Below are 14,423 nucleotides of genomic sequence, written 5' to 3'. Positions count from 1 at the left end.
ATTCGTATGATTGGCTTGTCTGACAAGGACTGGTGGCTAGTTTACCCCCTCTGTCAAAAGCAATATGTCACAGAAAAAGGAGTGACCTGTCCAGATGCATGTAGATCTACTTGGAGATGACGGCCTCTGAAGTTTAAGAGTAGGGAAAGTGTAAAAACGTCAGTATTAGGGGCCGACAGTATGTTCGGTCAGATTTCGTCAATCTGATTAGATTAAATAATATACTCAAGTTTCATTTAGAAATGATTAAGAGCATGTTAGCACCAAGTTTAAACGAGGCTCCTGACTCCCTCTGTAGATGGCCAGGAAGATGTGATCACAATCAGCTCACAATGCATCTTTTAATCGTCTACACCGTCTAAAAATGTGGGCACAATAACAATGTGGACAGGATCAGGATGCTTGTTAGCACCAGGTATAAACAGGGCTTCTATCTAAAAAAACAGCACTTGAAACCACGTGACTATTTACTCTCCTAAACCAACCACTAGCAAGTGTCCCTTCAGAGCCAATTCATCATGGACATATCCGCAGCAGAGGGCCTATTACCTGAGACTCAAACGTCAGGGTTCAATCAAAGATAGAAACAGGGTCCATTATAGCCCCGTCCTGATCTTGTCTACATTTTGATTGTGCCCACATTTTCAGAAATGTGTCTACACATGGTTTAAAATGTACTTTTTTTTTTATCCCTGCACTGTGTCCGCAATACAGACTATTGCGGGTCCCTCCTTGTATGCAAATAATTTCATAGCAGAATCCGAATGTAGACTGCAGACAAGATCAGGATATGACGGATGTCAGAACCAGGAATAAACAGGGCTTATGAGGGGCATGACAAACGTTTTAAAATTAGTAACGGTTTGAATAAAAGTACAGTAATTAAATAATGGAGTAGACTAAATTAAATTTGGTTTGATTAATTCATTATCACATTAATTCATTGCATAACGTTTTTGTCACTTCCACCCCTCATACCCCCTTAACACAGTAGGACTATAACAACCATGTACCGAACCCCAGTATAACATGTTCATTTACCAATCAGCCAACAAGTAGCAGCTGGTCAAATGAGGCTGGGGACTGCAATTAGGTCAAGTAAGGTGAATGCAATTTCATGCCTATTTGAACTTTTTTGCTAGTCTAATTGGTGTGATTAACATTGCTTAATTGGCTTAGCTGAGCATTGTCTCCTGTCTGGAATTGTGTATTGGTCTCAGAAAAAAATAAGTAAATAACACGCTAATAAGCCTGAAACAAGATCTCACCTCATATTTGACAATAAACCAAAGGGAAGAGTAGTTGAGACCTAGCATGATATCCAATTAAATTGGATTATTGCACTGTATAACAGAGGTAAATGATATATGTGTTGATTATCATGTTACAAATGTATACTCCATAAAAATGAATCTAGCTGATAATGAATTAGTCAATAATCCATAATAATAACAATTGTGAATGAGTGGATCAAAGGTTTGTTTTTTAAAGGTAGGTGGAACAATACATTTTATTTTGCTAGACTCTGATTCTACGTAAAATTTAAATAATTAAAAAAATAAAGATATTTCCATAAAATGTCATGCATTCATAATGTGTAAGACACATGTATGTACAAAAATATACATTATATATATTTTTTGGAATAAATATAACTTTATTCTCAGGGGGAAAAAAACTATTTTACATGGTGCAACTTTACATTTATTGAATATGTGTTCAAACATTTAATCTGTTTTTCAATAATCGCATGTTAGCTACAAGGGTGTGTACAGTTCCATCAAAACGTCAAAACATAATTTCTCCCACACATACATTTCATTCTATCAGTGAATCCTGTTAAAGCACATGTGCCTACCAACAAACAAATATATTTCCTATCACTAGACCCACTAACATTGAAACACATGAGTATATTTTTCAAAGTACAACTATACTGCTGCATGAACATTATTGCATAAATTCCTGTCAGAATTTCGTTTTTCTTATTAAAATAACTTACATATTCAGTTACCTATCTCCATACAGCAGAAATAGCAGCTCAAATCCCTCACCTTAAAAAGGCATTTCTGTCAAGTAAACATCATGATAGTGTTTGAAATGCAATCCTTGGATAAGGCTCCTGGTGTACTGTTAAGCTACTGTAACCACAACTATCCATTTATGGGGCAGTGAGAAGAAACAGAGCCATTTTCGTAATGCAAAAAGCATTGAGCAAAGCGCAGAAATGACCATAAACCCCTTTCCAATCTGGCTTCATTTCAAACTGCGTGATAATAAAGAGGCGACTATTTATCTATTGTTCGGTTGACTAAACTCTTGTCAAATGATCGCCACCTGATAACACACATTTTAGCAGAAACGTTTCAAATGTAATCACACTGCAAGTTTATAATGAGGCTTACAGTGTATTTTTTGCACTAAATGCCATCCTTTGCTTACAGTAGTTAACTTGCTTTTCCATATGCTATCAGTATGGACTCAAAACACAACAGGACCACAGTGCAAAAGTGTGCATTTACAAATCATGTATTCGATGTGAAATATTCTGTTTTAATTGAAAATCAAGGTAAACTCAATCAGATTTTTGAACCAATTCTAGATATCAAATTGTAAAGACATATTCATAGTAGAGCTGGCTATATACACTGAGTGTACAAATCATTAAGGACACCTTCCTAATATTGAGTTGCAACAGCCTCAATTCGTTGGGGCATGGACTCCACAAGATGTCGAAAGCGTTCCACAGGGATGCTGGCCCATGTTCACCAATGGTTCCCACAGTTCTGTCAAGTTGACTGGATGTCCTTTGGGTGGTGGATCATTCTTGATACACACAGGACACTGTTGAGCGTGAAAAACCCAGGCACTTAAATATTCTGTCTTGCCCATTCACCCTAGGAATGGCACACACACAATCCATGTCTCAATTGTCTCAAGGCTTAAAAATACTTATTTAACCAGTCTCCTCCCCTCCATCTACACTGATTGAAGTGAATTTAACAAGTGACAACAACAAGGGATCATATTTTTCACCTGGATTCACCTGGTCATATTCATAGTACTTGCTACAGTGGGGAGTACAAGTATTTGATACACTGCCGATTTTGCAGGTTTTCCTACTTGCAAAGCATGTAGAGGTCTGTAATTTGTAATCATAGGTACACTTCAACTGTGAGAGCCGGAATCTAAAACAAAAATCCAGAAAATCACATTGTATGATTTTTAAGTAATTCATTTGCATGACATAAGTATCTGATCACCTACCAACCAGTAAGAATTCCGGCTCTCACAGACCTGTTAGTTTTTCTTTAAGAAGCCCTCCTGTTCTACACACATTACCTGTTTGAACTCATTACCTGTATAAAAGACACCTCCACACACTCAATCAAACAGACTCCAACCTCTCCACAATGGCCAAGACCAGAGAGGGTGTAAGGACATCAGGGACACAATTGTAGACCTGCACAAGGCTGGGATGGGCTACAGGACAATAGGCAAGCAGCTTGGTGAGAAGGCAACAACTGTTGGCGCAATTATTAGAAAATGGAAGAAGTTCAAGATGACGGTCAATCACCCTCGGTCTGGGGCTCCATGCAAGATCTCACCTTGTGGGCCATCAATGATCATGAGGAAGGTGAGGGATCAGCCCAGAATTACACGGCAGGACCTGGTCAATGACCTGAAGAGAGCTGGGACCACAGTCTCAAAGAAAACCATTAGTAACAAACTACGCCGTCATGGATTAAAATACTGCAGCATACGCAAGGGCCCCCTGCTCAAGACAGCGCATGTCCAGGCCCGTCTGAAGTTTGCCAATGGCCATCTGGATGATCCAGATGAGGAATGGGAGAAGGTCATGTGGTCTGATGAGACAAAAAATTGAGCTTTTTGGTCTAAACTCCACTCGCTGTGTTTGGAGCAAAAAGAAGGATGAGTACAACCCCAAGAACACCATCCCAACCATGAAGCATGGAGGTGGAAACATCATTCTTTGGGGATGCTTTTCTGCAAAGGGGACAGGACGACTGCACCGTATTGAGGGGAGGGTGGATAGGGCCATGTATCGCGAGATCTTGACCAACAACCTCCTTCCCTCAGTAAGAGTATTGAAGATGGGTTGTTGCTGGGTCTTCCAGCATGACAACAACCCGAAACACACAGTCAGGGCAACTAAGGAGTGGCTCCGTAAGAAGCATCTCAAGGTCCTGGAGTGGCCTAGCCAGTCTCCAGACCTGAACCCAATAGAAAATCTTTGGAGGGAACTGAAAGTCCATATTGCCCAGCGACAGCCCCGAAACCTGAAGGATCTGGAGAAGGTCTGTATGGAGGAGTGGACCAAAATCACTGCTGCAGTGTGTGCAAACCTGGTCAAGAACTACAGGAAACATATGATCTCTGTAATTGCAAACAAAGGTTTCTATACCAGATATTAAGTTCTGCTTTTCTGATGTATCAAATACTTATGTCATGCAAGAAAATGCAAATGAATTACTTAAAAATCATACAATGTGATTTTCTGGATTTTTGTTTTAGATTCTGGCTCTCACAGTTGAAGTGTACATATGATTAAAAATTACAGACCTCTACATGCTTTGTAAGTAGGAAAACCTGCAAAATCGGCAGTGTATCAAATACTTGTTCTCCCCACTGTATATACACTGAGTGTACAAAACATTAAGAACACCTTCCTAATATTGAGTAGCACCCCCCCCACTCAATGTATGCATGTGTACAATTTAATTTGTCAGTTTGGCTTTCCTTTAGTGTATTTCTTTGATTTACATTTAATGCACATATATATTATATGAACATTAAAATAAACTATCTTTATTTGACACAAATATATACGTTTGAAATAAAAACAAACCATACAATAACCACGTCCAAACAAAATAGTCAATTTGCTAAAGATAAAGAACAGGTTGAAGTGTATGATGATGAAAGTATGTCATGATCATCAACATTCAACAACCTTCTCAATATCAAACTAACTAATCAAAAAGTAGAACAAAATGAACCCTAAACAAATCAGACCTATCAAAAGATGATAGTGAACTAAAACTTGGCAAGTTTGTCTGTTTTGTGTGAAAAAGACGCTTCAAATGATACAATTCAATAGGAACAAACAGAGCATTAGGTTGCCAGTTGTAAATCTAACCGTTTTTGTCATTGTAATTTCAATGTATCACACAAACCAGATGACACAAACTGCTAAGATTATAGTCCTGCTCTTCCATCCCACTGGCCACCACAGATTAGATGAACTAGTAGATTAGTCATGAGGAGGTGTTAGAGCAGACTCAACTCTGGGACCCAGTTTCCCAGACACAGATTATGCCTAGTCTTGAACTAAAAGCACTTTCAATGGAGATTCTCTATTGGGCATGCTTTTTAGTCCAGGATTTGGCTGAATCTGTGTCTGGGAAACCAGCCCTACGAGACTCCAGATAAGAGACGTTTGTAGACTCAAAGGGCCAGTAGTGATTAAAGTGGTGGTGGTGGTGGTGGTGGAGTAGGTTGACAAAATTCTCAAACTTTCCTAAACTTTTGGAATTTTGGAAAAACCTGTGCATTATGGGAAATTTTACAGACTCTGAAGTGTGTCTGCTCCTCACAGCTCCTCACTCTCCAGCTGTGCCTCCACAGGGGAGCTGGAGAACAGGATGGGGCTATTGTCCGTCGTGGGGAAGGCAGATTTGATGTCCAGGCCTTGGCCGGTCAGCACTGCATAGCGACTGCCCTGCCGCGGAGCTTTTTTCATAGGCAGAGGGACCTGCTTATGCCACTGGGCTGCAGACAACAGAGACACAGTGCCTTCAGAAAGTATTCATACCCCTTGATGTAATCAAAATGTTGTTGTGTTACAGCCTGAATTCAAAATGGATTACATTTTTTTATTTTTTTTATCTCACCACAATACCCCATATTGACAAAGTGAGAACATGTTTTTTGAAAATGTAGCACATTTTACTGAAAGTGAAATACAGATGTTTCTCATTTGTATGTATTTACATCCCTGAGTAAATACATATTATAATCAACTTTGGCAGTAATTACAGCTGTGAGTCTTTCTGGTTAAGTCTAAGAGCTTTGCACACCTGTATTGTACAATATTTGCACATTATTTTTTTTTTTAATTCTTCGTTGTTGTTCATTGCTAGACAGCCATTTTCATGTCTTGCCATCGATTTTCAAGCCGATTTAAGTCAAAGCGGTAAGTAGGCCACTCAGGAACATTCAACGTCCCTTCGGTAAGCAACTCCATTGTATATTTGGCCTTGTGTTTTAGGTTATTGTCCTGCTGAAAGGTGAATTTGTCTCCCAGTGTCTGTTGGAAATCAGACTGAACCAGGTTTTCCTCTAGGATTTTTCCTTTGCTTAGCTCTATTAGGCTTATTTTGATCAATAACAACAAAAAATCCCTAATCCTTACCAATGACAAGCATACCCATAACAAGATGCAGCCACCACCATTCTTGAAAATATGAAGAGTGGTACTCAGTGATGTTTTGTGTTGGATTTGCCACAAAGATAATGCTTTGTATTCAGGATAGTATTCAGTTTTACTTTAGCACCTTATGAAAACAGGATGCATATTTGTATTCTGTACAGGCTTTCTTCTTTTCACTCTGTCATATAGGTTAGTATTGTGGAGTAACTACAATGTTATTGATCCATGCTCAGTTTTCTCCTATCACAACCATTAAACTCTCTAACTGTTTAAAAGTCACCATTGTCCTCATCCTTGAGCGCTTTCCTTCCTCTCCGGCAACTGAGTTAGGAAGGAAGCATGTATCTTTGTAGTGACTGGGTGTATTGATACACCATCCAATGTGTAATTAATACCATGCTCAATGTCTGTTTTTTTTTTACCCATCTACCAATAGATGCCCTTCTTTGCGAGGCATTGGAAAACCTCCCTGGTCTTTGTGGTTGAATATGTGTTTTAAAAGTACTACTTGACTGAGGGATCTTACAGAAAATTGTAGGTGTGGAGTACAGAGATGAGGTAGTCATTAAAAAATCATGTTAATGGGGCCTCCCGGGTGGCGCAGTGGTTAAGGGCACTGTACTGCAGCGCCAGCTGTGCGGCCGCTGGCTCTGTCGTGGCCGCGACCGGGAGGTCCGTGGGGCGATGCACAATTGGTCTAGCGTTGTGCGGGGCAGGGAGGGTTTGGCCGGTAGGGATATCCTTGTCTCATCGGGCACCAGCTACTCCCGGGCGCAGTGCGCGCTAACCAAGGTTGCCAGGTGCACGGTGTTATCGGAGGACGCATGACTTTCAACCTTCGTCTCTCCCGAGCACATACAGGAGTTGTAGCGATGAGACAAGATAGTAGCTACTAAACAATTGGATATATATAAATATATATTTAAAAAATATATAACAAAATATACAAAATATAAAAAATCATGTTAATTAAACACTATTATTGCACACACACACACAATTATGTGACTTGTTAAGCACATTTCTACTCCTGAACATTAGGCCTGCCTTAACAAAGGGGTTGAATATTTATTGACTCAAGACATTTTAACTTTATCATTTTGTGTTAATTTGTATAAGAAATTCTAAAACCATAATTCCATTTTGACATTATGAGTTATTGTTTGAAGGCCAGTGACACAAAATCTCAATTTAATCAATTTTAAACTCCGGCTGTAACACAACAAAATGTGGGAAAAGTCAAGGGGCATGAATACTTTCTGAAGGCACTGTAGCGTTGGGTATTATTGTGCATTTATTTGATATCTTGATATACTTTAAGCACAATCATTAGCAACTATTAACTAATTCAAAACTTTTACAATAAACACTGGTGGGTAAAAGAAAGCTGTTGAAAGTTGTATTGAATTGAACTTACCATAGATGTCTAGCCTGGCTGTGCATGAAACAATTCCAGCCTCATTCTTTGCTGATACGGTGTACCAGCCAGCATCCTCTTTCCTGGTAGGCTGAATCAGGAGGCAAACATATCCAGTGGCATCCTGGTGTATGCTAGAATCAAAATTCATCTCTTCAATTAAATGATCATAATAAATGTATATATTCACTGTGATCTATTAAAAAAAAAAATTGTGAATAACAGGCATCAATATTCTAATCTCAAAAAGTCGAAGCTAATTTGGCATGTACCGACATCGCTAAGCATGGTTTTGTTTTACCTCTTGTCTTCATGAGTTTTAATATAAGTGCACCCATAGGATGGGCAGTCACCTCTCTGGTTGGAAGGGGAGAGGTTAGTTAGGGAACACTAACCTGACTCTGGCCTTGGTGTGAGGAATGGTGTCGTTGTCTTTCTTCCAATAGATAACAGGTGGAGGCATGCCCAGAACCCTGCACTCCAGTCGGACAGGGGTGCCCTCTGCGATGCCTGTGTTCTGGAGCTTCTCCACAAACTGGGGGGCCTGCTTCATCTCTTTTTCTGAAAGGGCAAAGAATAGTTCTTCTCTGTCATGTACAATTACTAATTACTACTACTTATTAATTCTAATGGCACACATCACTACAACAACCAATTCATGGTTTGGACTTTGTACTTATTCAAAAGCGCTCACTGATTACCTAGTCATCATAAATGCGTATAAATCTTTAATAATCATGAAATACTCATTTGTTATCAAGAGGTACACTATTTGGGTTTCATGAAAATGCTTCATTGCTTCGAGAACTCTTACCCACAACTCTTAACTCCAGACCGAAGGAGCTCTGTCCTGCTTTGTTGCTGGCGATGCAGGTGTATGTCCCAGCGTCGTCCTGTTTTAGAGGGTCTATGACAAGGGAATGGACGCCGTTCTCCCTCACCAGCATCCGGTGGTAGACGTCTGGGTAGATGGGCCTCCCGTTGATCAGCCACATCAGCTCTGGGTTTGGTAGGCCACTCACCTGGAAAACAGAGAAACACACAACACTTCTTGTGAGATGTGTGCAGTCCTATCTATCTGCAAAGGCTATCCTAACTGGTTTATAGTAATGATCTTTTTTAATAGTCATTCTAAAATGTATTAAATGCCCATTGCTTATTTACAAGTCCATGGTTATTTCATCCAGAGAGGACATACCTTGCAGTCTAATCTACAGACTCTGCCCTCGTGAGCCACCATGTCCCCTGGAGCCTGGAGGAAGTGAGGTCGGAAGAAGCGCTCCTGGGTTGGTTCACCCTCTTCTACTTCCTGTATGCGGGCCCGCACCCTGTAGGGATGTGCTGAATATGTTACAGTACATGTATATTGGCCCTGGTGTTGCTGAGATATCTTGTCATCTGCAATCGCTAATCGCTATCGCTAATTTTATTATGATTTTAAATGTTTTACTTAATTAGACAAGTCAGTTAAGAACAAATTCTTATTTACAATGACGGCCCACCCCAGCCCTAACCCTAACGATGCTAGACCAATTGTGTGCCACCCTATGGGACTCCCAATCAAGGCCAGTTGTGATATAGCCTAGAATCGAAACAGGGTCTGTAGTGACGCCTCTAGCACTGAGATGCAGTGCCTTAGACCGCGGCGCCACTCAGGAGCCCATACAACGATGCATGAGATTCATGTTGCTATCTTAGAGATAAAACAATGTATTTTTCTCTGATGGGTTTAACGATATATTGGTTTATGGTTGCTATGAGGGCTGTTCAATAGTTGTCTGGGCAATATGTACATCTGGGATCTTACTGTAAGTAGCCTCCACAAAACATTAAGAGCTGCAATCATTCTGGCACTCCAACCTGAAGAGGGTTCTTCTTACCTCTGCAGATCCCAATGCACACTCAGTCAGTCCTGCTCACCTCTGAGAGTGAATCATAGGTGTCATTCGGTTTCGGAGAGGACCCGTTTGGATGATCAAATGACCAGAGCAGCTGATTCGTCCCTGGTGAGCATTCATTCATTAATCAACAAATCAGATTTAGTGAAGGGGTAAGAAAGGTGATTACAGGTGGTTCGGTTACCTGGGGGTTAGCTGCCATGACAGTGTAGTTGCCATCATCGTCGTTATTGGTGACCTCTATGTGTAGGACACAGGTTCCGTCCCCCTCTCGAATCTTCTTATAATGATCATTTTTCCTCAAGATCTGCTTGCCATCCTTGAACCAGTAAACCTGAAATGGTGTTGAAGCGAGAGGGAGATTTTCTAACAAACGTTGAGTATATGTCCAGATCCCGGGCGACCCCCAAATATGATCCAACATTTTTTTATTTGCCTGGCGTTGGCAAATAAAACATTGACCGTCTGTGTGGTCCTGTGTGGCTCAGTTGGTAAGAGTGTTGATAGTGCAACACTAAGGTTGTGGGTTCAATTTCTGATGGGATCACATACTAAGAACCTTTGTACTCACTGTACTGTAAGTTACTTTGGATGAAAACCTCTGCTAAAAAAAAAAAACAGTGTGGGTGAAAACGTATTTAGAGATCATAGACGTGCTGTCTCACCTTCGGTACGGGGATCCCCACCACTTTACAGGAGAACGTCATAGGGACACCCTCCATGGCCCTGAAGTTCCTCAGCTTCCTGTCGAATATGGGCGCGACGCACTTCCCTGTCGGGCTCTCATCGTGTTGTACCTCGTCATCCGACTCCTCGACTGGCGTGCGCTCCAGACGGAACTCTATCTCGCTCAACAGCCTCTGCTCAAAGTTGGACACTTTGTACTCCTAAAAACACATGTCAGAAACTGTTTGGATGAGTATTTACTTGAGCGGATTGACAGAGGAATCAGACCCAGAGCACAATATCACCATTAATCAATCGGGATATCATGTTAAAGGCAGGGTTGAACTCAATCCAATTCGAATAATCCTAATTGAAAAGTAATGAAGAACATTAGAATTCCAGTGGAATTAAATGGAATTGACATCCAACCATGGTTAAAGATGTACTCCTCAATCTATTTTGATTCAAAAGTGGCAGTTACATTTACCAGCCTTCAGTTTTACAAAGACAACTGTTCTGGTCTCACTGTGGGCAGAAAAATAGATTGAGGAGTGCAGCTTTAAACCTTAAAATGTATCATGCAGTGGCATTCCTCTTATCACTCTCCCTTGGTATTGGACTGATCCTACTAAACAAAATACAACAGAAGTTGAGGGTAAAACAGAGAACAGAGAACACATTTGGACTGAAATATCAAGCTAAGCATTCCTGGCGAATAATATCAAAGAACACATCATTCCAACAATTCAAATTCCAATCTTGATACGTCAACTTTTTTTTTTTTTCTCCTGAGGACCTGAAAAGATTAACGGTAGTGGTAATGTTAGTGGTATTTTAAATGTAGTGAAATTATGACAACATTACAACACAATTACTTTCAGAGGAACAACAGATGGGACCCGTGGCATCAGTTGAAATGTTTGAAAGGAACATTTGAACGGAACGTTTTTATGCACATTTCATATGCAAGAAACGATGGAGGTTGCTCAAATCTGAGAATGTCATTTACCTCAGCCTATTTGGGGCATCACATTACATGAGTGTGGTCAATACGTATTACCTTCAGTTTGGAATTTGTTTGGATTATTCATGCAATGGATATTAGTTAACACATACTTTAAAAGTGCCTGATTAGGATGATGAATTAACTACAGTGTTTGGATATATGAATATACATCCATACATACTACTTAAAAAAAACGGTTTTGAACATTCACTAATACATTACGTTGCTGTTATACCTGTATAGTGACGCTGTAATTACTACACTCACAATACGTCATATTTTTTTATCGCATTGTAATTGTAATGGCCTTGAGTGGTTTTTAGTTATTACGCAAGTGGAATAAGGAATAGTTCCAATTCCTCTTGTGTAATTACAAAAACCAGTTCAATTCCATTAAGCAATTACTGAGGTACTATGAACAGTGCATTCAGAAAGTATTCAGACCCCTTCCTTTTTCCACACATTGGTATGTTACAGCCTTATTCTAAAATGGATTAAATATTTTTTTCTCATCAATCTACACACAACACCTCACGATGACACTTTTTTATTTATTTTAGCAAATGTATTAAAAATAAATACCAGAAATACTTTATTTACATACATATTCAGACCGTTTGCTATGAGACTCGAAATTGAGCTCAGGTGCGCCCTGTTTCCGTTGATCATCCTTGAGATGTTTCTACAACTTGATTGGCGTCCATCTGTGGTACATTCAAAACCAAGCCATGAGGTCGAAGGAATTGTCCGTAGAGCTCTGAGACAGGATTGTGGCGAGGGACAGATCTGGGGAAGGGTACCAAAAAATCTCTGCAGCGTTTAAGGTCCCCAAGAATACAGTGGCCTTCATCATTCTTGAATGGAAGAAGTTTGGAACCACCAAGACTCTTCCTAGAGCTGGCCGCCTGGTCAAACTGAGCAATCGGGGGACAAGGGCCTAGGTCAGGGAGGTGACCAAGAACCTGATGGTCACTCTGACAGAGCTCCAAAGTTCCGCTGTGGAGATGGGAGAACCTTCCAGAAGGACAAATCAAATCAAATCAAATTTATTTATATAGCCCTTCGTACATCAGCTGATATCTCAAAGTGCTGTACAGAAACCATCTCTGTAGCACTCCACCAATCAGGCCTTTATGGTAGAGTGGCAAGACGAAAGCCACTCCTCAGTAAAAGGCACATGACAGCCCGCTTGGAGTTGGAAAATATGGTGGTGGCAGCATCGTGCTGTGGGGATGTTTTTCAGCGGGAGGGCCTGGGAGAGTAGATGAATGGAGCAAAGTACAGAGAGAGATCAGATCCTTGATGAAAACCTGCTCCAGAGCGTTCAGGACCTCGGACTGGGGCGAAGGTTCACCTTCCAACAGGACAACGACCCTAAGCACACAGTCAAGACAATGCAGGAGTGGCTTCGGGACACGTCTCTGAATGCCCTTGAGTGGCACAGCCAGAGCCCGGACTTGAACCCGATCAAACATCACTGGAGACCTGAAAATAGCTGTGCAGCGACGCTCCCCATCCAACCTGACAGAGGTTGAGAGGATCTGCAAAGAAGAATAGAAGAAACTCCCCAAATACAGGTGTGCCAACCTTCGCTTCGATGCTGTAATCGCTGCCAAAGGTACTGAATAAAGGGTCTGACTACTTAGGTAAACGTGATATTTCCATTTTTGATTTTAATACATTTGCAAACATTTCTAAAAAACTATTTTTGCATTGACATTATGGAGTATTGTGTGTAGATTGATGAGGAAAAACCCCCCAATTTAATACATTTTAGAATAAGGCTGTAACGTCACAGAATTTGGAAAAGGTCAAGGGGTCAAGAATACTTTCCAAATGCACTGCAACAACATGTTAATCTAATGTTGTCACTGGTGTAAATACAGTCTTTCTGCACAGGTTTAAGAGCAACTTAATGTAATGTGTTACCAAACGTTCTGAGCAAAGAAATGTTTGGGAGGGAGAGATGTTCGCTGTACCTCGTCATAGTTAAAGACAGTGGCAGGAATGTTTGGTCCGAGGGGTCTGCTCGCTGTTTTCCCCTCATAAGTAGTCTGCTTCTATGAGAAGATAGGGATGATTGATGAACACAAACACACTAATGGACACACACGTTACTACTACTCATTTGTGATTGAAATGATCTGCATGTTGTTATATGGTAGACGTACTTGATGAATGAATATGGAAAATGAAATGATTGGAAAAGGAATGATTGCTGATGCACTGCTGATCTCTCGGTTTAGATGAATGCATTTTCTAACTGCTTCCATATCGTTTCACGTTGTATCACTTTGCTCCACTTGCGATGTAAAAGGAGAACAAAATAGAACTGTAATACGAATGTCAGAATAGCCAATGGGAAGAAAGTGAGAATGCGCCATGCAGGAATGTGTTGGGTTGAAAATAATTTGTAGAAGAATAATACTTTATTTATTTGAGATCACTCTGTTCCTTTGTTGGTTCCACTCCAAGCCACATTACTACATCAATCAAGTACTCGTTCATTTAGTTGCATATTCAGTCAATCTATTTCTTTTACCTTTATTTAACTAGGCAAGTCAGTTAAGATCAAATTCTTATTTTTCAATGACGGCCTAGGAACAGTGGGTTAAACTGCCTTGTTCAGGGGCAGAACGACATTGTCAGCTCGGGGGATTCGATCTTGCAACCTTTCGTTTACTAGTCCAACACTCTAACCACGAGGCTACCTGCCGCCCCATAATGGAAGGACTATGCCTTAGGGAATATAACAGTACAATTGAAGGGATATATCCGATACCTGTTGTACATGACCACGCATAAAATCTTCATTGAACCTAAGCTTTTTCTCCATATCCTGGAGGAGGGTTTGTTGGCTGCTACGAATGTCAACATCTGACATGGGACGAGTGCCTGTAGGCAACTTCTTCTGCATGCCTTGAGGTGGCCTGTGGATCAAAACAAATGTATTAGCAAACATGTATTTCACAATATGTAAAA

At 40.5% G+C, this 14,423-nt stretch overlaps 1 protein-coding gene across 5 annotated transcripts in view; it reads right to left on the bottom strand.

Annotated features, from left to right (window-relative positions):
• Window positions 1–4,703: 4,703 nt before the first annotated feature.
• Window positions 4,704–14,423, bottom strand: part of mypn (myopalladin) — a 50,038-nt gene continuing 40,318 nt past the window's right edge. For 3 of the 5 annotated variants that reach the window (XM_035753914.2, XM_035753916.2, XM_035753915.2), the window contains 10 exons: window positions 14,224–14,371; window positions 13,421–13,501; window positions 10,435–10,656; window positions 9,954–10,103; window positions 9,792–9,874; window positions 9,070–9,199; window positions 8,686–8,893; window positions 8,267–8,432; window positions 7,872–8,005; window positions 4,704–5,793 (listed from right to left, as the gene is read on the bottom strand). In XM_035753914.2, coding sequence (XP_035609807.1) covers window positions 5,615–5,793; window positions 7,872–8,005; window positions 8,267–8,432; window positions 8,686–8,893; window positions 9,070–9,199; window positions 9,792–9,874; window positions 9,954–10,103; window positions 10,435–10,656; window positions 13,421–13,501; window positions 14,224–14,371 — 1,501 coding nt within the window. In that variant the 3' untranslated portion in view covers window positions 4,704–5,614. The remainder of the gene's footprint in view (window positions 5,794–7,871; window positions 8,006–8,266; window positions 8,433–8,685; window positions 8,894–9,069; window positions 9,200–9,791; window positions 9,875–9,953; window positions 10,104–10,434; window positions 10,657–13,420; window positions 13,502–14,223; window positions 14,372–14,423) is intronic. The other 2 variants (XM_035753918.2, XM_035753917.2) reach the window with 2 other exon arrangements.

Source organism: Oncorhynchus keta, chromosome 36 (assembly GCF_023373465.1).
Source record: "Oncorhynchus keta strain PuntledgeMale-10-30-2019 chromosome 36, Oket_V2, whole genome shotgun sequence".
Classification (NCBI taxonomy): domain Eukaryota; kingdom Metazoa; phylum Chordata; class Actinopteri; order Salmoniformes; family Salmonidae; genus Oncorhynchus; species Oncorhynchus keta.
This window is presented reverse-complemented; position numbering and strand designations above follow the sequence as displayed.